At 44.7% G+C, this 25,150-nt stretch overlaps 3 protein-coding genes across 11 annotated transcripts in view; 1 reads left to right on the top strand and 2 right to left on the bottom strand.

Moving 5' to 3' along the window:
• The window catches only part of prkd2 (protein kinase D2), a 49,213-nt gene extending 47,580 nt beyond the window's left edge, over nt 1–1,633 (bottom strand). Inside the window, exon 1 of the mRNA XM_069187696.1 lies at nt 1,547–1,633. The gene's annotated coding sequence lies outside the window, so the exon portion shown is untranslated. The remainder of the gene's footprint in view (nt 1–1,546) is intronic.
• strn4 (striatin, calmodulin binding protein 4) lies at nt 1,038–15,576 on the bottom strand. Of its 3 annotated transcripts, none has more exons than XM_006627629.3 (18): nt 15,307–15,576; nt 11,387–11,490; nt 10,460–10,539; nt 10,204–10,282; nt 9,292–9,486; nt 8,641–8,818; nt 8,164–8,320; nt 7,887–8,000; nt 6,912–7,024; nt 6,534–6,709; nt 6,028–6,075; nt 5,658–5,779; nt 5,260–5,427; nt 4,542–4,682; nt 3,856–3,954; nt 2,491–2,577; nt 1,772–1,975; nt 1,038–1,680 (listed from the first exon to the last, which is right to left on the bottom strand). In XM_006627629.3, the coding sequence occupies exons 1-17, from the start codon at nt 15,574–15,576 to the stop codon at nt 1,806–1,808; spliced, it is 2,301 nt and encodes a 766-aa protein (XP_006627692.2). In that variant the 3' UTR covers nt 1,038–1,680; nt 1,772–1,805. The 3 variants fall into 3 exon arrangements, with proteins under 3 accessions (XP_006627692.2, XP_069043798.1, XP_069043800.1); XM_069187697.1 differs by having other exon boundaries at nt 1,038–1,676; XM_069187699.1 differs by having other exon boundaries at nt 8,173–8,320.
• On the top strand, nt 15,444–21,162 carry fkrp (fukutin related protein). Of its 7 annotated transcripts, XM_069187701.1 has the most exons (4): nt 15,819–15,906; nt 16,544–16,713; nt 17,137–17,334; nt 18,103–21,162. In XM_069187701.1, the coding sequence occupies exon 4, from the start codon at nt 18,481–18,483 to the stop codon at nt 20,047–20,049; it is 1,569 nt and encodes a 522-aa protein (XP_069043802.1). In that variant the 5' UTR covers nt 15,819–15,906; nt 16,544–16,713; nt 17,137–17,334; nt 18,103–18,480; the 3' UTR covers nt 20,050–21,162. The 7 variants fall into 7 exon arrangements, with proteins under 7 accessions (XP_015196475.1, XP_015196474.1, XP_015196472.1 ...); XM_015340988.2 differs by lacking the exons at nt 15,819–15,906; nt 16,544–16,713 and adding an exon at nt 15,469–15,534; XM_069187700.1 differs by lacking the exon at nt 17,137–17,334.
• Nucleotides 21,163–25,150: the final 3,988 nt, after the last annotated feature.

The raw sequence follows: 25,150 nt of genomic DNA, 5'->3' as shown, positions 1-25,150 counted from the left end.
CCCCCAACCATTTACATGAAAGGTGCTAGGATAATTCCTGCAATTCTAAAATGCGGAAAAGCAGCGAGATGTAAACTATTGCATAAAAATCATACTATATTAAATATAATTATATCTGAGGACTAAATGGAATTATTATTTTCAAATATTACAACCATCATACCTTCAGATAAAAAGTTTTAAGTTAATTACTACCTTCTCCACCCCCTCCAGAAAAAAATCCAAAAGGATATCATATCTGTCCTTACTTGTTTTCATGATTGATTTGCCAATATTGAACGTGTACTGTCTGGAAAGATTATTTATTGCTTTTGCTACTAACAGATGACAATTGAGCTCCTGGCAGCATGCATGTCACAACGATCTTTGTTCGATAGCGCATTGCTATCAGTTGTAAAACTCATCTATTGAGTTTTAAATGCCTCTTTAAACTTATTAAACTGTGCCACATTACAAACTGCTTGTAATAAACCAACATGGAAACAGATATTTAAATAATATTTTATACATTTTGCCTGGGATTTTTTGGTGAGGTATCACTAAGAAACCAATTTCCCTTAATAGTTCCCTTAATAGTTCAAATTAAGAGCAATCTGATGTCTCCAGAAACTCTGGTTCTGCCACACTGTTAGCCAGAGGTTCCCTTTTTGGACAGAGCAGAGAAGAAACTGGAGCCAAAGGCCTTTTGACCTCCACCTCCTTCAGACTGAAATGTTAGACCAATTCTGACAAAAAACAAAGACCTATAACAATAATGATGATAGTATTTTTCACCCAGAGTGAGCAATGACCAGCTGCAAGACTCCTCAATGAGAATTTCCCTTGAGTGTTATCCGAGTTTTTTGGGGAACTGCACAAAGCAGCTGAATAACCGAAGGCAAAGCCCTGCTTTCCTTTCTCTGTCTACGCCATCTATTGGTGCACTGCACTGTTACCAACAGTGGAGCCTGTTTTTAGACCAAGAGCACCAAGGTAATTCAGCAGTGAAAGATACTACACTGTACACAGTCAACAAATCAAGGTGAAGAAGTCCTGAGTGTTTGAGACTTATTTTATTCATGTTATAGCTTTAAAGGAACTATATCTGCGCTAGACTTCCTCTGCTTGAGCTGTGGAGTGTGTTTAACCTCAGTCACAACATAAAATGCTACAACGTCAATGCATGTTGCACTGTGCTTTGCAAGCACGCGAGTGGGAAGACAGTAGATAAGGTTTGGATGCCATGATGAAGCCACAGGAGGTGCTGCCTATACCCTGGGTGTCTGGGGGGTAGGGGGACATTGTGAGAGCTGGTCATTGTATGCTACCTCTGGAAGTACAGGGTCTCCAAAACCCCATGACTTTACAGATCCTGAGTTTTTGGACTTCATTTGCTTCTCCCCCTCTCCCCACCCACACACCCCATCCTCTGTAGTGTAAAGAGTCTTGCAGGCTTGAGCGGCTTGACGATGATGATGACAAAACACCCTATTCGATATGGCAAAGGCCTCACCTTGGGTGGTTGGCTGCAATGAAAGTACAATAGCTTTAACCGTTAAAAACTCACACTTCACTATTTATTCCGACTACTGTTATGTGTAGCTCTCGCGTCCCTGGGCTGGTTTGCCGCATGGCGCCCTGCTCCTGTGCAGCGCCTAAACGGTGCCTGCTGTGCCACCCTGGAGACCAGAGGGCAGCTGCCTGGAACAGGAAAAGAAAATAAGCATGTGAGGGGCGCAGGCGGGGCGTGTCAGCCACATGTGTGTGGGCCAAGTACGTGCGCATTCCTCACCGCAGTGAGGCGAGACATGGTGATGGAGGTCTGCTCAGACAAAGATCTTGGCCAGGGCATCAGCGCCGGCGCTGGCGATGAAGGGCTGGCTGGGGTGGAAGGCCACGTCGTGAATGGCCTCGTCGTGCTTCTTGCGGTGAGCCGTGATCTCCTGCACACATGTCCGGCTGTCCAGTGTCCACAGTCGCACTGAGCAATCGTGACCTCGAAAAACACACACGCAGCAGTGCTCAGAAACGGGTCTTGTTCCTCAATTTTCAAGCATGTAATCTTAGCTAATCTTTTTGCTTTCGAAAAAAAAACATTGTTTTTCCAAGATAAGGCTTAAAATGTTCAAAGACATTAACATAAGAAAGGTTACAATGAACACAGGCATACCAGCACATCTTGCTTGGTGGTTAAATAATTACTAATTGATCCAGAATCTCATACAGCCGTTGCTTGATAAAATACAGTGCATCAGCTTCAACAACATGGCAGGAGAGCATGTTCCATACTCCCACAACTATTTGTGCAAAGAAGTGCATCATGTTGTTTTTAAATTCTGTTCCTGTATCCTCTCATTTGTGTTTAACTTTTGATTCTGTTCCTAAACTGAGTGATTTCCTACTTAACAGGAAAGCTCAAGTTTCGGCCTGAAAGGATCTGTAGCTTGAATACACGAGACTGGTGTGCTCACACATGCAAATGCACTGCCCTACAGACTACTGGTTACTTACTGCCCGAGATGAGGTAAGTGCCTTTGGGGTCTGTAGCCAAGCAGGTCACTGCATCCAGGTGGGCAACCATGGAATGGATCACTTTACCTGCAAACACACAGCAGGGATATCATAACAGCCTCCTCAACCCAAGTTCACATTGTGCTCCATGGCAACAATGTTTTTTTTGTTTTTACAAAATTTGTGCAATATTTGTATAAATACCTCTTATGATCCCTTTTAGAACAGTTAGGAAAAATTCATGACAGCAGTCTGTATAATAAGTTAATAAGAACGTTTCAATATTTGTAGTCTATTGAAATCTGCACAAATAGAAATTTGTTTTTCTGACAATATTTTGCAAACCCATCTGATATAATGCGCCACTAACAATGGACACAAGCCATGTGACCTTCCTACAGCTGTACCAGTAATGGGTTTCTGTTCTAATCTCTCATCAAGATGTCCCAAACCAATACTGCAAGCTGCATAAATGAAAAAAAAAAAGTGTTTTTAATTAATAGTGCTGTTCTGCAACGGATTTGTTTGAGAGGAGAGTTCATAGCTATCACTGGGATTCTAAACTGTGTAGCTGGATTTCTTGATTCTGGTCCACAAGTGCTGACTCTGGAATTAATGTCAAGTGAATAACAGCTCGCCGTTGTTTCCGCAGGCCGATTTAAAAAACACGGAGGTTAGGCCTTTTGTCGTTTTGTTAAACACAAATATTATTTGTATGAAGTAAACTTCGCTTGGTCAGCATTATTTTGATACTAAGATTTCCTTACTTATTCCAAACGTATGTCTCATTTTCCAAACTATTCCAGGATGGGAATTCAATAATTGTTATTTTACAGACTTTACAGACCTGTGCAAGCACCCTGGAAACCTTAATTAGTTGTTTTTTTTATTAGCCCTCTACAAACAGTTTTTAAACTACCTTTAAAAATGTATATGTAGCTTGATAGCTCCTGCTGTCTTACAGCTGAAAGCAAGTGTTGCGATAAAATATCTGGCTACAATAATGACGCCACCATATCTAGCAGGAAAGAAAACTAGAAGGTGGGGGGACCTCTGAGGACCCAGATGGGGGAATCCTAATCTGTGATATTATAATTGTTCTCATCCATATATCCCCTACAGGACACCCTTCTACATAATAATAAATGTTATTGTATATAGCGCCTTTAAAGGTGGCTTCTCAAGGATTTCTTTATCTTTCGATGTAACTGTATAGAAGCCTTTATTTGAATTAAAGCCAGTTGAGTACTGTTCAGTTAACGTCCCTGAACTGTGTTAGATTTAGGTGGCAATCACCCACTCAATATCAGTGTGACGTGACAGGCGTCAGTCAGCCGCGGTGTGGGCAGGGGCAGGGTGTCTCACCAGTCTTGTTGTCCAGGAACCGGATGCTGCGGTTCTCATGCGCAGTGATGGAGACGGCCAGTGAAGGGTGGCTGACAACCCGGTTAATTAGCCCGCAGCCTACATAGAGAGAGATCAGGACAGCATCCGTTAATCTCCCAGCACCTCATCCTGGTTCACACACACACACTCTGCACCCAACATCCCGCTCGGTCAGAAACTCATCACACATCACAATCCATGGTTGTGTTCCTTAACAAAGGAACAGCCAGATGAGATCCCTGGATCCATTAACTACTTCCATCCATACTAGCTGGATGGGTTTCATGGCCTCTCATTGGTAACCTGTTATCATCAGGAATCTGTTATCATCTGGCTCTCAGGAAGTAGTACCATTAGGAAGTTCTTTGGCTCTGGGGCCAAGGGAAAGGCCCTGTTACACAGGAGATTCCCAGTCTAGGTTTTGGCTCCAACACAGACTCAGAGTGGGTAACACCAGACAGTTACTGCACCTTCTTGTGTTCCATTATTTGATACAAGATTAAAATTATGGGCGTGTTGATATAGTCTCTGCAGCAGCAGCTACTTGCCTCTATATGTTCATGGGAAAGAGCGCATCAGTGGAAATGTTTCATTATTACGGGTGTGCAAGTGGACGAGGTCTCACTGACCGGAATGGGTAATAATATCAAGTCCCTCTCGCTCACCTTCCTTGCTCTTGGACTCCAGGGTCAGAATGCGCTGCTCAGTGCTGAGGTCGTAGATCAGGGTGTCACCTCCATTGTAAGACACCACAGTCTGTGAGGGGTCAGAGTTCACAAAGGCCACTGAGGTAGGGATCCCAAAATCTTGCAGAGACAAATGAGAGGAGTCGAGTCACTCATCTGAATACAAGAACACCTAAATTTAAAGGTCTAATAAAATCACAATGGAGAACATGATATTCAAAAATGGCCAACTACTACCATTAAAAATCTAAAATATTTCAATAAATAGCTCAGATACTAAGTAGCACTTTTTGTTTGTTGTTTTTCTTTTCATGAATTTCAATGCTGTAAAACATAATGAAGGTAGAACACCGGGAATGACCAGCAGCACACTGGTTAGATCAATTTCATCAGTAGCTGCAAGCTCTTCCACAAAGCATTTATACATCTGACACCCATATTGTTCATTAGTGGAGACTGACAAGTTTTTATGTAAAAGTTGCATTGCTATTCTGCTTCATTAGTACACAATCCTGCAAGCGAAGATGAATAAAACTGCTCAGGAAAGGGTATCCAACCAGTATTTTCCTGCAACATACTTGATGTGAGGTACAATTCAGGGGGTGTATCTACTGTAGTGTTACTACTTGCACATCATGTATTGATGCCCCTGGCATCTCCTACACCAACAGTCCAGTCACCCCCTTTGCTTGCTCACCCTTGTCCGTGCTTAAGACGCTGACACAGGTGGCGCTCTGCGAGGGGTCCCAGATCCGGACAGTGCCATCGGCAGAGCAAGAGGCCAGGCAGTGCTGGGCGGGGGAATATGCCAGCCACCACACCGCGTCCGTGTGCCCAGCCAGCACGCTGCTCTCAATCCTGGGGTCTAAAACAGGCAAAAACATGACCTCTTGATACATTGGGTACAGCTCTCTTTTCCACACCAGTGTTGCCTAAAGCTTTTTAAGCACCTCTGGATACTAACAAACACAAACAAGCAAAAGATGCACACAAAATTCTCGGCTGTGGAAATTGAGATTATTTTCCGGAATGCAAGGAAAACAATACTTTAAGGCAATACTGGCATAATACCGACAGCACAAAGTCTTAGGGTACCGTAGTTATCGTAGGGATCGACGTTAAGGTCGGGAATCTTCCAGCACCGCACAGTACCATCCAACCCTCCACTATAGCATGATTCGCCACTGTCATCCATGGCCATAGACAGGACTGCTCCGCTGCAAGCACACAAATGCACAAGCACGCAGCTGCTTATAGAGAAACAAGTCAGACTCCCATAGGAAAAGAGTCTCAGCCCCTTCATGGATTTTACTAAGTCACTCTTTAAGAATGCAATGCACTGCATCAGGGTAAAAAACAATTCAGGACTGCAACAGATCTAAAGAGTTATGCTGACGGCACCTACAGGAGATTCATTCAGGATCTGGCCCGTCATCAGAGAGAAAAAAACAGGTTTTAGCCTTACCTGTGAGCTCTGAAGGTGTAGATGGGCTCAACATCCAGAGCTGTATTCCTGCAAGAGAGAGACATTTCAAGATGCCTATAAAAAATATTAATGTGAAATTTAAAATGTTAAAACATTTGTATGCTGTCATCCTTTGCTGTTTTAATGTATTAACGTCATGAATCCACATGTAGAAAATGCAGGGAATTCAAAGTTTTGTTTTAAACCACAGATGCAACAATTAGAAAAAGTTAGCTTCAACATTAGTGAAATAATCTCAAACAAATTTAAAAAATCATCCACTGTGTTTATCACAGCATCGCAGTGTCCTCACTAAGAAAGCTAACAGCCAGGTTAAAGTAATCATTGAACAAGTATCAATTAGGAAGAAATGTTTAAAAAAAGATAACACAGAGAAGTACTGAATCTGTACAGGAAGAACACAGTCTCAGGGGATATTTATTCCATACATGCAGGAGCACAAAACAGAAACGAGGAGACAGGCAGCAGAAGGGACAGGGCCTCACTTCTTGGAGTGGATAGCCTTGTGGAGATTCCACAGCTTCAGGGTGCCATCCTCGGATGCACTCAGCAGCACGGCCTGGCTGGGGTGAAAGGTCAGGCCTCGGATGGCATCGAAGTGGCTGCGGAGGGTGAAGCGAGGGTTCCACGTCTTCTTGAACTCCTCACGGCTGTCCTGCAGCTGCAGAAAAAGTCACACGTGGATTTCAACGACGCTTCTGCTACTGTCATCACCACAAGAACATGACATGGTTCAATACATAAAAGTAAAACTAAGATTTTCAACATTTCAAAAGAGACTGCCTTACAAGGCACAAAAATAAGACCACATCCCATGCTTGCGAAGCTTTTCACGCCTACTCCGAACCTGAAGGAAGACTCACATCGATGGTGAGGTCATTGTCAACGGTGAGGTCAGCCAGCTCCCCGAGGTTCATGTCTCCGCCCCCCACGGTGTCCAGGATAAACACATCTGAGGAGAAGCCCAGGGCTCCCCCTAAAGCACAACAAAGGGGGTAGTTATTATTGAACCTGAGCCTCAAGCCAGACCTTGACTGTACCTCTTCTGCACTACATAGCTCAATGCCTTATGCCTACATAGTCTCCAGCAAAGACAGGAGGATGTGTGATTTTTATGCTTTTTATGAACCCACCATCAGAAAGCATTAGCTAGCAAGTTCAAAATCCCAATTAAACTGCACTGTGCTACTGAAAATGATCCTAAACATGGAGAAGAAAGCATATTCACGCTAAAAGTCAAGTAATGGAGGAAACTGAGCAATTTTAAGCAAGGCCCATGAGCTAAGGCCAAAAATACAGGCTGAATTCATGCTGGGTGTGCATAATCCACAACAAACACTTCAAGCTAATTACAACATTAACGCTTCAGGTTCAGTTCATGTCACGTAGGGAAAATGTTCACCTTGCCAAAGAACAGTCTAAGACAGGTTTAGGGTTTGAATGTTCAGATTATCTTTTTTATGTTCCATTGACACGTTTTTTAAACCCTTCATACCATCAAACAAGACATCCACTGCACAGCAGTCTGATCCATGTCATGTTTTATGAGCAGCAGATTCCTTCACAAAATACCGATAAAGTATGAAAGCTCTATATTTAAGGTATGAAAGCTCTATATTTAACATTGAATTCAGAAAACTGTTGTTTTTAATTAAAAGAGCAAGCCTATGCATGTTGATGCAACTACCTACTTGAACTGTTTAAAATCAACACAATAATCCAACAACCAGTATAAGTTTACAAACGAGAGCTCGTTTTTCATAAGACCTGAAATGGATCATACTAGCTAAATAAAGACTCATGTGACAAGGGCAGCACATGTGACCTGGCTGACCTACCTTCACTGCCTCGGGACTGGCCTTGGACAGAGGAGGGGATGGCTGATTTGGGTGGGAGCCCATCAACATCACGCAAATCAGACATCATCCCTTGCAACTTGTTCTTCCGGTTTTCTGTTCCACAAACACAGATGCACACAAACAGAGCTGAATGTGCTGACATCTTATTAAACTTGAATGAGGGAATTCAAATCATACAACCACTGGGTTGTGCACACATTTGTGCACGAGGCTGATGCTGCAGACAGGCATTGGTGTGGACAAGAAGATCCTATACCTAACTCACGTCCATCTCCCGAGATCCTCGCCTCCCCAGCCCCCTCGCCCTCCTCGCCAGATCCCAGGAAGTCGAACTCTCCCAGGGCGTCTTCAGAGTCTTCTTCATCCTCTTCATCATCAGGATCCAGCTCAGCACCAACTGGCTCTGCTCCCAGCTGCACCGATAGACAGCATTATGTGAAGCAGGCGTGTTACTAAGGTCTGACCGGAGCGGTGATCCTGGTGCTTTAGAGAAGGAGAGGTCTGAAAGGAGTGTAGCACTGTGAGCTGTGCGAGAAGAATCTGGGCTCTATTGTCTGTTATACTGCTTAGATTTCCTGTGCACTTTGCATTGACATCACCATGGCAAGAACAGGTAAATTAATGTTGACAACTGCAAAGTTAATTTCTACACCTGCTTGAGTTATGAAATAGTGCATTTTTCTTATTGAAAGTCATCCTGGATGAAGACATTAGTAAAATAATAATGGCTTACCTTCACACGGGACTTTTTGTGCTTGCGGGGCCCATCGATGCAGTCTGTGGCCATGCCCTGGAAATCATCCTCTTCGTCACTGTCATCTTCCTCCTCTTCCTCACAGCCATGGAGAAAAGGTAGCTTTTCCAGTACGGAGCCACTTAGCCGCTCCTTGGAGCTCTCCTTCCCAGCGTTTCTGGCAGGACACAAACAACACTGCAAAGCTGAGCAGAGCGTCACCAGCCAGCTAGCACCCCATTTGTGGAAATGAGGAACAAGTGTCAATCTACCTTGCACAGGGACCACAGGAGAGCACCTCCCTGCCACCCCAGCACTCTAAGTGACCTACCTGACATGTGTTGGGTTTCCCAACTAAGATTCACCCCCGTGATCTCTGGACTGCAGCGTCCAGATTGAGTTCTGAGGGGAGGCGTCTACCAACCAGCTTATACTTTATGTGATGATATTATTTTCAATATCCTGCCAAATGTACCCGAACACATGTTCCAGGACCTTTCAGAATGTCACTTGCTCATGCAACAGCCGAGGTTTAGCATGGATGGTGAAGTTATGTAATGGAATTGCATTCAATTGTCAATAAAAACAAGTATTTGCTGTACACAGTAGTTTATATATACACACATAGTTTCTAACTACATTTCCTCTCACCTCTTGATCTGCTCCTCAATCTGCTTAACCAGCAGAGATTCCCCACCACTGCGGGGCTCTCGCTCTGCAAGAGGAGGTGAGGGTCCCACATCCGGGGGTCCATTGACCTCAGGGCTGCTTCGGCCCAGCAGGGAGCGCACCCTCTTAGAGCGCATGTCCAAGATGGTGTCTGAGTAGCCCACCTCCTCCAGGTACCTGCAAAAAAAGACGCAACTCATGGTAAACAGAGCTGGCACATTACAGCATACACACTCCATGCACAACTACCCCTGGAGAGACACAGGGTGACACTCAGGTTTCACTTGATAGTCTCAAAGAAAGTTTACTTTTTAGATTATTTCTATTTTTATAACCTTCCCATGATGGATTTGACCAACACCAGTCCATACGGTTCCCTACCGACAGCACAGAGAGCTGCACAATACACGCACGTGGCAGCAGAAATGTGCACCACTGTCATCTGCTGTTTTACACACTTCCGAGTCTTCCTGTGTAAACAATGTTTTTATATTTCATAGAATAAACAGTAATGAGCTGGTCCACACTTTTCGATGAACCTAGGTTTCACTGCTCTTGGCAAGCCTTGGAAACTCTTTGTCTTAAGAGCTGGGTTTTGAGGTGCTAATGAGTCGCACATATCTGACTCCACAACACTCTTTGACATCAGCTCCACTGTGGTCTGCCTTTCTGTGTGAGTGCCAGAGGATGCTATACTGTTGTGTCCTAGCAGCAATGCTGGACAAAATGTTGCTAATGGACCTTTTAGCACATCTGTAAGTCACTGAAGCAGACGGTTTCCAAAAACAAATGCAGCACAATGAAGATGTACTGTAACAGTGTGTAGGTGTTTCCTAGCAGACCAGCAGGGTCAGGGAAATGGGGCCAGTAACTTCTCCCAAGGGGAACTCTTACTTGCGCAGAAGCTGCCGTCCCTCCTTCCAGGACATCTGATTGGCTGGAGCAGAATCCGAGTCCGCTGGCCCATTGGAAACTGCAAGACAACATGGCATTCCAGCAGAAAAAATATTTAAACACATTTATTCACCAACGCCCATGATCTATGTTACCCTTATTCAAAGCAATCCAACAGTTCACAAGCCTTTTGCCTGGACAACTGGATCAGAACGGACCAACCAGACACTGGTGTCATACCAGGGTAGGACAGTACCTTGCTCCGACTCTCCCGTCTCTTGCTTCTTCTCCCCTGGGTTCTGTTCAGACCCGGCCTTCAGTTTCTGGTGCTTGGCCCTGAGGAAGAGACACACAGGAGTCAGCTGTGGGTCAGTGAAAGGAGGAAGCTCCCCAGTATCTTACCACAGGAAACTTCTTACAGAAAGGCCCTCCAGCCATCGTGGATAATCTTGTTTCCCTGACTGGTGTAGTCAGCTATTTGCAGATATTTAATTCCCACCATGACCCCATATTCTTGTAAATGCTGTGATTTTTGTAAGATTGAGTATTACAGTTCTATGTGTTGTTTCAGCTGTGCTAATAATACTACATTTTAATTATGTATTTCACAGTCTCTGTATAAAAACAGCTGAACTATTGATTGTGCCATTACTGGAAAACCAATGAAAGAAAAATGACAGCCATGTCACTTTAGCAGCTGTTGCAAAATGTGGAGAGAGCATACCTCCAATATTTTTAGGAACCCCAACACATTTACCTTTAATGGAAAAAAATGCTTGATTTTCAATATTGACAGCTCTGAAGCCTACAGCCATACATTAGAAGAACAAAGAAGAAATAAAAAAGATTTAACAATCTCCTCTTCCCCCAGCAATTCAACGTGACTTTAATGAGTCACAGGGTGTGCAGCCCCATACAGTTTTAGAAGGCCTGACCCTCATACAGTTTAAGAAGGTTTAGGGGTCTCCGAGAGGGAGCTCAGAGAGCCCTGGACAACTAGTCCCACAACTGTGTTCAACTTCTGAATGCATCTATTTTGTAAAATTTTCTAAGTACTTTGGAAATGTACTTCAGTGAGCTCACCTGAGAGAAAACACGCCTACCAGAGGTCCATGGAAAGAAGGGCACATTAAATGCTAGAGCAGTAGTAGACGAGGTCTCTCATGCAGGGTCTGTCACTCACCTCTCCTGTTTCAGCGCATACTCCAGCATCTTTATCCTGCGTACCAGGTCCTGCTTCATGTTTTCCTGGCCCTTCCTCTCATTCTGAAGGAACGCCACCTGTGCCTGAAACACACACACAAACATAAACCCTTTAACCTGACACAGAGAGGACCACAGTTCAAATCAAAGGCAATGTAGGTTCATACTATATTGCTTAATACCCAACACTCCTGCATCAATGTCTTCCTGTGTACAGGTCTTAAGCAAGGGAAATTCTGTCCAAACTCAAACCTTTCCAGTAGCCCTCAGCATGCTGTGTATGATTCAGCACGCTGGCTGATTTCCAAAGATAGCTTGGTTATTACACAACCTGGACACTGAGCAAATTTCACAAAATCATACATACTGCACTTGCAACAGGGAAACCTGTTGCAAATTTAAATGACTTAAATGTACTTAGATTTATAATCCCAAGATAAAAACATTTTGTGCCCAGGTCATACTGAAGAATGTAAAGTGTTTTACTGTGTCAAATAAAACAAATAGTTTTAATTAAATACTACCCCCATTCCATTCTGGCTATGTGTTTGGTGGCACTCATGTGAAGAACAGTTCTCAGACACACAAGCTGCCACAGAACTCTCCCTCATCTCTCCCTGCAGGCTAGCAAATCTGTTAAACCACCTATTCTCCCCCTCCACTACCCTCCTCTCCATCAGCCAGGGCAAAGGGCCTGCTGAACAAAACAGGCAGACAAGGACAGTGAGACTGACAGAGATCTGGTGTGAACTCACTGCTGGCGACATGTACAGTGAAGACTATCTCAGTCAAGTAAAGTCAGTCCTGGTGAACAGCTGTTTACCTGGAGTCTGCCAAGACAGAGCAGACAAAACCCACCCACATGCACTGCAGGGATCCACCTCGGAGCACTGCTGCTCTCTCTCTGGGACAATTCATTTTCTTTTTAACACCCCCTCTACCCTCACGGCAACACACACACACAATATCCTGATATCACCCCTTGATAGTACAAGCTACAGCGACAGGACCTGCACGAGAGGGAACAGACAGGGAACCACAGTGCCCTGTGTTATTCCACCCAGCAGTGCACAGAGGCTGACCAGTCTCACTGATGACATCACTGACGTGGGGGTCTGGCAAACCACAAGTGTGCTACTGTATGGAAACCCCTGCCACTGTGAAGCCTAAAACTACCTAAAGATATATAATACATTTCCTCTGTTAAACAGAACCTTACTGAATCACACTCACATCTGGTTTTCATCAAACTGAATGCCCAATCTCTTTCTGGTGACCAGGCCTTGGTCACCCTACCAAGTACTGCTGTTTGTTCCTGCTCTGTTTTGTGCCTGGTGTTGTCCCAAACACACAGCATGCTTACACCGGTACTGCCAGTGAGGTACTGGCCATCTGCTGTGTCAGAAAGTTACTCATCTAAGGGACACAGCCCGAGGAGCTACCGATCCCACAGGGGGATGAGCAGACCGTTACTTCGGTGAATCTAGCCCTGGGTTCACCACAGGCTGGGACCTGCAGTGATTTCGCCTTTCTCTGAACGTTCAAAGTCAAATTACTACCGATCCAAAGAGCCACTTGTCCACCAGTTCCAAAGCCAGATCCTATGGCTGAATATGAAACAATCTAGTATGTAGGTTAACTAGACATTTGTTTTTTTACAAAAAAAAAAGATTTTAAAAAAGCAAGCATACAGCTCCTAGGATTAGACTGTAACTTTATATTTTCCAGTGCTACCATACTAGATGTCATGGTACGATTTTCTATCTGGTTATCTAAAAAAAAAGGCAAAAAGCTTTAGATTCTCATCTTCAACTGACACAGCACCACCATGCTCTATAATCTTGGGGACAGTCCTTCTTAGCTTACATGGATAAATTTAGCTCTTTAATCACGGAAGAAAGTTAAGATTTAATTAGTTACGGTACTTTGAATCGGGAATGTCTTAATTCTGAGAGAACTAAAAATATTTAAATTAAACTAAATTCCTGTTGGGCTGGTGGGCAAATATCACCAGTCAAAGTAACGCTGCAGCCATCACACTACAATATCATTATCACCTCCAAACAGCACACCTCACTGATTATTTCACTCACAGCTGGTCCTCACTCCCCACTGTCCTTCCTCACTGCCGATAACAACCCGGAGTGACCCAAACGGGTCAGTGAAGTCACATGAGCAAACTAATTCGTCACATGCTCAAGCTATCATACTGGTAGTTTTTGCTCAATAAATTATGTTATCTTAAAACACAGACACAAAAACACCTGAACACTGAAAAGAGGTAGCTTTAGAGGTAGAAAGTGCTATATCCCTGATAAAACAAACTTGTATCCAGAGTTGCTTGGCATTACTTAGTCTTGGTTAAACCCTGGTAAATCATTCAACATTTATGTTTTGGTACCTAATATTGTATTACTACTAATAGTTGGTTTGATGCAAAATGAATTTATTAAAAATCAGAATATTATAATACCTAAATACTTTAAAACTGATTTAAAACCTTAATATTGTAACGCAACGGGGGCTCAGTGTAACGCTTACGGCCGACAAGCAGTGTGTGTAAGAGCCGGCGTACCAGAGCGGGTGACGTCACCGCCCTTCCCTGTGATAGCAGGACCACAGCTACTGGGCTGTGGAGAGATCTCTCTTTAGCTCACGGGGCTAGGTCGCTGCAGAGAGACGCGGAAGTCCCGGGTTCGAGCCACCTATACTTTGGGCCGACCAGATGCGGCAAGGGCGCCCGCCTGAGCCCCCGTTGCGTTACAATATTATGAACATGAATGTATTGTTGTTGAGGACCATATGTTGAGAAAAACCTTGAAAATAAGAAATCTGGACTATTCAGGCCTCTGTAGCCTGAAGTTGGGCCAGTGTTCATATTGTTAATGCCAGGCCCCATTTTTTTATGTCAGTCTGGAATTGAAGACGAATTGAGGTCACTGGTTCTAATGTCTCTGAAGAGATGGCTGACCTGCTGCACAGCTATTCACTCCCAGCCCTTGCCTGTACCTGCTCACCTGGAGCCTGAGCAACTGGGACAGTGGGATCGACTGCTCAGCGCCTTGTCACCACGCAGTGTTACCGATGGGCCGACTGGTCCTTTGAGCACTGCCAGGCTGCATGGTGTCAATACACACACATGCAAGTCCACAGGGAAACGGTGACTGGCCATGGGAATCTACATGTCAGGACACAACTAGCAGACAATTGCATTCAGAGCTGGCACACTGGCTTCTGAGACCATCTGCATGAGGCCCTGGCCAGTGCTCTCAGTAACACGACTGCACACAGCAAACAAGTACACTGGAGGGCAGTGCTGGAAACAAGCCCTTCGAGATACTTATTTTTAAGGATTAGGCTTCAGTCATTTTACAAACTTTTTAAAAAAGACCACCACTTGACAAAACGCACTCAACCAACTCCAAAGTCTTTTGGAGCTTAAGCTTAAAACCATTAAACTCAGTGACTTTTCTGTAAAATCCAGGTTAACTTCGTGAAGTGTTTTTTCACGAGAGTTCAGACGGGAGCACCGCCTGATCCTCCCACACTACACCGCAGCCCCCGGCTCGGACACGTCACCCCGCTCCGTTTTCGGGGTGCCAGCTGACCCCGAGGTCACGCACCCGTGCACAGCTGGAGGGAACAGTGTCACGACACCGGAGCGGGGACTGCAGCGCCCTGATTTTGCAAGCCCTTTCATGTGGCGATTGGTGACGATGTGTTGAGCAGGCTTGCTGACCGTGTGCCGTCGGACGACACACAACAATGTACAGACCACCGCCGCCCGAAATCGCACCGCCGCGGCTGCTGCTCTGATTGACCGACCTACACGGAGCGACAGCGAGCCGGCCGTGCGCTTCTCCCCCAAAGAAACGGGTTTTCAAGTTCCCATGCGATTACCCTCAGCTCGTCTCTCTCGGCTTCCCAGCGGTATTTCTCGGCCTGAAAGCGACCCCATTCGTGCTGGATGAAGTGCAGGATCCCGGGCAGAGAGAGGCCCGCTTCTGCCTCCTGCATGTCCTTTGGCTGGGAAGAGGCAGCCATCGCCCCCGCGGCGGACGGGGAGGGAGACGCCGCCGCTTTGGGCCCGTTGGGGTTCCGTCCAGCGCCGCTCCCGCCTGGGCTCGGGTTCGTTGCGCCCGCTCCTCCACAGGACCTGTCCGCCTCCATGATGGAGAACTAGGAGTCGCCAGGATAAACAGGGAGACGATAATATAATCCCCCCCTCCCTCTCCCTCCTCTTTTCAGATCACTACCGCCAGCTACTCTACCACACGCACACACAAGCCTCGCCTGCCAAATAGTGATCTCCGTCGACTTGCATCGTTTTCCTGCGGCGAGTGCTTGGCAGGGCGGTACCTTCCTGCCAAATTGTGAGCCGAGCTGTTTCCTGCAGTCATTTCCTAACTAAAGCCGCTGGCTCCCGTAGGAATAACAATTCGGGGATTGCGTTTTTGGAAAAAAGGAAAAAAATCTTCTCTGTGGGCCCCGCTTCTTTACGTATGTGCATTTTCCGTTTTATATTGTTACTGTAAAAATGTCTATACGGCGTTTTTTTCCCTCGCAGTAAAACCCTTGCTTCGTGGATTACTAAGCAATTGCTATAAATACAAGCATTACTAGACTAGCATTGCTCAGCAATCTCAACCCATTTCATCGCATGGTAATAGGGGCGTCGTAGTTCCCATAAAGCAGATAACCCGTTTCATAAAAAAAAAAGAAATAGTGATAATATCGTGTCATTGTGTTCTGTATTTTTACGGTTAACACAATGTAATGATACATAGTCTGTACAATAGACTCCCGAGTGCGCTTTACTCGTGCTGTCCCTAATTACTATATTGGCGTGTTTATTTTTTTACTTTTTAAAGAAAAATGCGCCAACCAGTTAAACGCACAGCACAAACTTCAAATGGTCACATCGGTATTTTAATAGAGGGAGTCAATGTTTGTGATTCATTCAACAGGAAAATGACAAATGTATATTGCGTGTTTCTATGTTCGCAAGACGTTATGGAAAACAAAACTGGACGTTGTGATTGAGTCATAGTTTGGCGTGCAATCGCTGCCCCCTGCGGAATAGCGCCCCCTTGTGGGTCTCAGGCCAAGTGGCAGAAGTTCATAATCGATTCCGCAGGTTTATGCAGGGGGAGGTTTCCATGGGAACGGAAGATCTCAGCAGCACACTTTGATATGTCTCCAGTTACCAAGGAAACGTGGAGATTCAAGAATACTGCTGCCTCAGTCCATGTTTCCAAGAAAATGTTGATCTAGGTGTACAACTGCCAAAGTAGATACAGAATCCTGGTCAGTATGAACTTAAAATTTTATTTCCCTATATAAGCTCCTATAAATTACTAATTGATGATTTAGAGAAATTCAAGGTGTTAAATTTACATTGTAATACACACATTAATTGGTACTCGTTTAAAATGGTTTCTTTTCATCTCTCCAGTATAAATTTCCATGCACTTTACTTGCAGCACTTCATTATCACACATTCAGCCTTTTGTGTATTTCTAATTTGCAAAAGAGAAACACATAGGTATGGGACCTGACCACAGCATTGTTTTTGACAAAACCTACATGTTTTATAAAATATATGTGTTTCTACTTTAACTGTGCTGTTTAAATCTGTGTGAGCTCTCAGTGGAATTCTGGTGACCTAATACACGCCACGCCACGCTGCTCCTGGGTCTTTTCCTAGCTGTGCTTTTCCATGAATAACAGATTGGACCCTGCTGATAGTAGTGGTATAGATGCCCACATCACAGTTTCTTCATTCCATCCACTCCACTCGCCTGCCTGTTCTACTGCTAGCACAGCCACATGGTCTCATCATGTGGTTCATCCAGAAAGATCCTTCAAATACAGGACAGACCCCACCTGGGTGATGCATGGCCAGCACACCCACTACAGGCTCATAAGGTGAAGAAATGAGAATGATTTTTGCCTGTTAAATTCATAGGGGACTTTAGGGAGACTAGACTGCACAAACAAACCCAGAGTGCAAGTCTATACACTCTCGTTCTTATGAAGACTGACATGGGGTGGTTAATAAGCAAGTATTAAGGACTTCAAATTCACATCTCATCTGATAAAGTGCACATCCTACAATACGGAGTCCTGGTCACCCACTGGGGTGCTGGTTTGGAAATTTGGAACCAGCGGGAGGAGTGCCTCAAAATCTGTTTTTTTCTTAGCGATGTCCTATTTCAATATAGGTCTGGTGTCATGGGATCATGCTACAGGGTGGTAATGCTGATGTAAAAAATCAGAACAATTTAGTCAATTGTATTTATCTAAGAGGCACATTGCTCATACTACTAATTCACAGGCATAAACACATATAACTAAGTGTTATACTGCAGGTAAGGGCAGAGGCAGAAAGGTTTTAAAATCAAAATACACTGATCTGTCTGAAAACTTTACAAAGCTGTTTTCAGTTTTTCAGACCATAAACACAACCTCTTTTTAATTATTAAATATATTTGTTTTATATTCTTTGGCATTTTGACAGTTAGGTTTTTACTTAAATTTAAAATCACATCTGTAGGAGAATGAGAAATTAGAATTAGACAATACTGGTTCATAAGCATGTGAAAACCCATGAATACCTATTTAGAGGAACAAACAACAGAAGGAGAAATGGCCACACTCTATAGCTTTTATCACATGTCATTTCTGTGCTTTCAGGTATTCCCGGAGGAAGCCACTAGCACTTTGTGGACAAATGAAGTCTTCCCTTTTGAAACGAAGCACAGTCCTTTGGCGTTCTGATTCAAGCTACCTATAGGCAGACCTGGGAAATGAAGCCCTTCACACCAACACTGGTGACCTGCAATCAGACTCACACATGAAAGACAGAAAGTATTGGAAAGTGTGAAAAATATGGGCTGCTAAAAATTAATAAAGATCAGTCATTGCAGTGGGATAGTCTTGGTGTGGAAGTGGATTATTTTGTGAAGAAGATGTACTTGAAGCAGTGATGCTTAAAGCGGTTGAGAGCTACACACAGGAGACGTGAGTGATGTAAAGAACTCAGCTTGACAGTTAAGCCTTCGAGCAGGAAGGATGAGAGTGAGCTTCTGCCAGGGCCTCCTAACTGGGGCCATAGCTCTGAACCTGCTGATCCTCTACTATGTGTCCCGGGCCCAGCAGCAGATGATGGAGAAGCGCAGGGAGCCGGGGAAGGGTTTGCCAAAAAAGGCACCCCTGCCCGCAGCTGGGATGAGTATTGGGATGGGCATGGGTATCAGTGGCAATAGCAGGAGCCCTGGTGTCACAGTTCTGTTGCGTGAGTTTGAAGACTTTGAGAACTATGTGCAGGAGGTGGCACATTCTTTCTTGCGACATCGCCCTGAGCTAACGTTCTTGGTGGTGGCGGACACTCTCCCTTACCCACCCCTGCAGCTGCCGGAGGGGGTGCGTCTTGTGGTCCTGAAGCCTGCTCCAGACCAGCCCCCGCAAGTGTCTCGGCCAGAGTTCTTTATTCAAACGGAGTACGTCCTTTTTGTGCCAGACGGCGTGGAGCTGGACCTGGGGAGACAGTTGGATCGGTTGGTTAGAGAGCTGGAAGGGGAGGGCGGGGGGCCAGTACGACTGGTGGCGGCCCCAGTCCTGTCCCGGTCGGCAGTGCAGTGCCTCCATTTACGAGTGAGCCTGAGGGAGTGGACAGCCACCTACACCCCAGCAGCGTCAGGGAGCAGTGGCAGTGTGTGCACAGCCCTGCGTGGGGATGCTGTAGTCCTGACCCGGACAGAAGACCTCTTCAATCTTTCCAGCCCTCTTGCCCGGCCGCTCATGACCTCTCTGTTCATCCAGACTTCCTTGCGGGGATGGAAGGTCAAGCTTCTGGAGGGGCCCTCTTTCGGCTCGAACCGCAGGCCTCTCTTCGGCTCAGCTCACAATCAGTGGAAGGCTGACAGCCGCCTGAAGGAGTACACGGCACGGCTGCTACGCGAATTCGGGATAAAGCGGGTTATTAATCCAGATGGAAAGGAGCAATGGTTTGGTTGCAACAAGGAGATGCCCCGATGCTTTGGGACAATCCATGATGACACCCCCGAATATCTCTACTTGGAGCGCTGGACACCCCCCTGCTGTCTGCGTGCCCTACGGGAGACAGCTAAGTATGTCATCAACATCTTGGAGAGCTCAGGAGTCCGTTATTGGCTGGAAGGGGGGACTCTCCTGGGTGCTGCCCGCCACCAAGATATTATTCCCTGGGACTTTGACGTAGACCTGGGCATTTACCTGGAGGATGTACCCAACTGCGACTACCTGAAGAACTTGGACTCCGGCTCCCTTGTGGACGCCAATGGCTATGTGTGGGAAAGGGCAGTAGAGGGGGATTTTTACCGGGTTCAGTTCAGCGAGGCCAACCACCTGCATGTGGACCTTTGGCCTTTCTATCCCCGCAACGGTGTGATGACCAAGGACACCTGGATGGACCACAAGCAGGATGTGGAATTCCCTGAGCATTTCCTGCATCCCCTGGTTCCTGTCCAGTTTGCCGGAATAACCGCCTATGCACCCAACAACTACCGTAGCTTCTTGGAACTCAAGTTTGGGGAAGGGGTGATAGAAAACCCCCAGTACCCCAACCCTGCTAAAAAACGACTGGACAGAAGTAGACTCTGAGTACTTTGAGAAGCAGGACTGTGGTGGTCTTAAAGAGTACTGCAAGGTGACTGATATTACTTTCATCAAATGACTTGAAAAGATTCTCAGGAGGCTGAGAAATATATAACTGTTAACACTCCTTTCTTATAAGGTTCTCTCAGATTTTTCAGATTGAAATAAGATTCTTACAGTGCTGAACTGGGTTATTACCTTTTTTCAAATTCAGAATTAGAAAGAACATGCTGGCCAGCCATGGAATATCTGTAATAACTCCCATGGATGAAGTTCATTCTTCATGACATTTTATTGACTGCATATTTACATTTGTAAAATAAAAAAACATTAAATAAACCAGTAATCGCATTAGCTGTCAGACAAAGTAGAATGATTAATTTTACACAAAACTATTCCCAAATCATTGAGTGAAATGTAAAGATTTAATGGTTCTTCCTCTTTACTCAGGAGTGCAGTGTGTCTCAGATGCATAATCAGGCCTCATGTTAAGTCAGTTTTTCTTGTTTCATTGTGATGCTTATTTCAACTTGTACATGCTTGGCTTCTTTTTGAACTGATGTCATACAGTATATGGATTGTCACTTTCATCTAATGCAATGTATGATTGATGTGCTAGAGTCTTTCTCTTATTGGATAACTTTTACCCTGAATAGTCATGGATGCCAGACTGGGATGGAATAGCTCATTAATCTTAACTTAAATATCATAAAATCAGCTGCAGAAAACTGCAGCTCAGGTGAAAAGCCAGGATTCTGACTGCAGCTCTAACTGCTCAATAGAGCACATGAATGAGGTTCTTAAGAGACAATTGCTTGTTTGAATTTCCTCTTTGTGGATCTGCAACTTGCATGTGAGATCATTCTAGTCTGTTATCCAATACTGCCATTATTCGCACAAAGTACAGTCTACTGCTAAGGACTGAAATGACCTGCTGAAATCTGAAGCACAGCACCATATCCAGATAGTCCTGCTGGATGTGCAATCAGAGATGCTTTTGAAACAGCTGGTTCTAAAAGTGACTTGACTTATTGTAAAATTGTATACGTGCTTATTTGTCGTACTACTGATGTGAAAAGTTATGAAACCCCAATGTTGAGATAAAATCTTGATGGAAAATTTCAGTTTCCAAAGTTTTGATTTGTAGACACCTGAGAGAAACTTGACTTTCTTGTTTTTGTATCACATAAGCAAACTAATAATCTACTGGGATACGTAAGTTTATCTGCAATGAGTCAGCATGCTTTCCCAGCTTTTATCACTGACAGTGTTAAGGTTAAGAGCTATAGGACTGTGGCTTTCCAGGACCACAGTTATCAAGGGTTGTCTTGAAAACAACATTTATAGGCTGAAGATTGCACTAAAGAGAGTTCCACCTATCCTATAAGCCATAAGCTCTGGAAAAATTGAGCTTTCTTATTTATATGTTATGCATATCCATTTTACACTTTAAAACTAGCAGTATTTGTAAACCAAATATAAAACACAGAGAGGTACAGTGACACAGATAAGACCACATTTCACTATAGCTTTTGTGTATTTCTTCAGGATTCTGACTTCAGCAAAATTTGGGTTATGTAAGATTATACATTATTATTTATAATTTTCATAGAGTAAAGCAAGCTACATTTATCATTTTTGTTGCAAATAAAGTACTGCTACAGTATAATGTCTGAACAGTAACTTTGGAAGGATAAAAATCTGGAGTGAATTTGTAATTGATTGTAATTTGATTGTTTGTAAACATTAAGAACAAAACTTGTTCTTACCATCTATAAATATCCTCTCAGCCACACTCCGTCCAGCCCAGGCTGTACCCTCCATTTAAAAGAACTGTTTGGGTATTAAGATACAATTGTAGACCAAAAAGAAAAAGAAAATAGGATTCTAATCAGTGTGTGTCGAAATGAAGGTGCTTCCCTGCCAATGGTATTAAATTAGAGTATGTTATTTCAAATGTCTTGAGAAAACTAATATTAGATTTGCTTTGCATTACATTTAAAAAGTCAGGATAATTTATCCAGGAGAGCATGAGAGCACACCAGCTCCTCTACTTCCTCAGGAGACTCGGGAGATTTGGTACAGTATGTGTTCACAAACACTCACTTCAACAGATGCACTATAGAAAGAAAATAATCTCACTGGATGCATTACAGTTTGGTACAGCAATTGCTCAGCTCATGAATGTATAAAACTATAGAAGGTTGTGACAGTCCATCACCGGTACAGAACTCTAGATTGGTTCTGCATATAGTTATTGGGACAGTCTCCCAGGTACAGTGAAATTGTCACGGGAGCCGGGGGCTAGCCGTGGAGAGACCGGCAGAACACGAAGTCCCAATGCGAAGCCGCAGGAACGGAGCAAACACGGGGGTTCAAGGTATCGGGCGGAGTCGGGGATGAGACACAAGCCCTAAGGTAGCGGACGTGGGACGACCTGGTGAGGCTAGCCTCTCAACAGCCGATCCCAATGCCGAGCCAGGAGGAAAGGGAGACCCAGAAATATAAAGACCCAGACAACAAGACACACTGGAAGAACAAGAAAAGCACGGGGAAACTAGGAACAGGACAGAGAAGGAGCACCCTCTGGATGTAGAGGGCGTGACAGAAATGTGACTATGATAACATTTGCAGGCACACACAATCTGTTTTGGACAAAAACAGGAACACATTTTAAACATATCTGAATGGTTATGTTACAGGTTACAGGCAAACTGCCATTCAGAAGAAATCCTGAGGTGTTTCATTGCTGGACTTGACCTTGAGTTACAAGCAAAATTATGTGAGGTTGGTGTCACCACTTTTGACGAAGCTCTTAAGGTAGGTGGCCAGTGTGAGAGAGCAGGTTCCACATTCCATGGCACCTTCCCAGCTACAATGTCAATGACTACTCCACCACCTGCTCTCTCCACCCCAGTCCATAGCTTGTCTAACACCAGTGATGACAAGCTAGCAGCCCGGCTAGATAAACTTACACTTCAAGTGGACAGATTGCAGTCAGCTGTAACATCACTGACTCGCACCCAGGCATGTACCCATTCTCATTCCCCAGAGGTCCAGTCTTCATCCACTGCACGTAGGAGACCACAGTCCCCAGGGGGGCCCTGGGATAGCCACTGTAGTCCTTGCTGTGACTGTCGACATCAAACAGATTCTACTGTTCTACAGATTCAGTTCTACAGCAGAGGCAGATCTCCTTCACGCAGCTGCATCAGTCAAAGCCGACCTTTTCGCAGCCCCAGTCCTGGTGACAGGTCATACCAGCAACACCACGGCTATAATGAGCCTGTACACTGGGACCAGCAGGTGTCAGGCCATCACCAGCGGGGGAGGTCTGATAGCTATGAAAAAGAGTCTGCAATGTCTCAGCAGAGGTACAGGCATTGTTCAGATCACCCAACCAGTTCAAGTTCCAGATATGAGAGAGACAGCTACAGAGGTAAAGAGCACTCCAGACAAGGATCTCCCAGTCCAACACCATCACGTGTGCGTCATGTAGATTTCACTGAGGCCCAAAGGCAGGGAAACGAATGGTAGCTGGAGATGGGGGCCAGTCTTCAGCTTCATTGTCAGTGGCCCACAGGTCAATGTCATCACTGTCATTGGAGTACACAGCATGGACACCTTATGTAAGGGGATTCATTGAGGATCCGGAAGTAAGCATTCTCCTGGACATAGGTTCAGGTATGTCACCAATTAGTGAAAATTTACGACAGCACATTCCAGCACTAAAATATCGCATTTTGATGAAGCATTTTCAAATAGCACATACACTTACAGGTGAGCAACTTGATATTTTAGGGTCACTGTTTCATTGCGCCTTGGCTCACAAACTCTAGGCATAAATGTGTATGTTGTTTGGGACTCTAGTCAAGATGCTTTACTTGGATGGGACCTTTTAAAGAGACATGGTGCTTCTATTGATATTACCACAGGTGCCTTTGTGTTCAGAAATGAACCAGTTCCCCTACTTACTTCTTCACAAGCAATGCCTTTCTGCTGCAATGTGTTACTTTTGTAACCGGTATCAGTGCCCCCGCTAACTGAAATTATTATTCCAGCCTCAGTCACATGCCCTACTGAAATTGGAGCAAAACTACATGGGTTCCAGGGAATTCTGGAGCCAGATATGCAGTCCGAGAGAAACCTCGTAGTTGCATGCAGTTTCTCCGTGGTTGAGAATGGACTTACACTCATTCACTTGCTGAACCTCACTCACCGGGATATCTTGCTACCCCGGAAGACACACATTTGTCAGTTCTATTCTGTGCGAAACATGCCCTCTGACTTTAACATCCCCATTGTTTGTGTAGCAAGTTAGTCAGCTTCATGTTCCTCATAAATTACCTAACATTCACATTGACAAAGACACTCTGACCCCAGAAGAACTGTCAAAAAACTGTCAAACTGTCTCTGCAACTCACAACTGGCAACCCACTGAAGCTAAGCTGGATGGGAGACCTCCTGGGAAAAACTAAGGTTGCTGCTGGAAGAGGTGTTAGTGGGGCCAGCTAGGGGGCGCTCACCCTGCGGGCCATGTGGGTCCTAATGCCCCAATATAGTGACGGGGACACTATACTGTAAACAGGCGCCATCTTTTGGATGAGATGTAAAACTGAGGTCCTGACTCTCTGTGGTCATTAAAAATCCCAGGGTGTTTCTTGAAAAGAGTAGGGGTGTAACATTTGTCCTGGCCAAATTTCCCATTGGCCCTTACCAATCATGGCCTCCTAATAATCCCCCTCTCTGAACTGGCTTCATTACTCCCCACTGATAGCCGATGTGTGGTGAGCATTCTGGCGCCCCTAGTGAAATTACCCCAGCAGTTACTGCATGCTGATCTGATTGAACCTAGCCACAGCCCATGGGCCTCTCCTGTACTATTAGTTCGCAAAAAGGATGGCTCATACAGATTTTGTATCGACAATAGACGTTTAAATTCAGTCACAATTCAGTTTGGATGCTTTATCTGGAGCCACATCGTTTAGTACACTGGATATGTCAAGTGGCACTAACAACAGGGTATGCATTTGATGATAACTGGCAGATTGAAATAGAGGACAGTGACAAAGACAAAACAGCCTTCTCTACAGGTGATTGTTTTATA

This window comes from Lepisosteus oculatus, chromosome 3 (assembly GCF_040954835.1).
Source record: "Lepisosteus oculatus isolate fLepOcu1 chromosome 3, fLepOcu1.hap2, whole genome shotgun sequence".
Lineage (NCBI taxonomy): Eukaryota > Metazoa > Chordata > Actinopteri > Semionotiformes > Lepisosteidae > Lepisosteus > Lepisosteus oculatus.
Note: the sequence above shows the minus strand (reverse complement) of the source record. Positions and strands in the feature narration are given on the sequence as shown.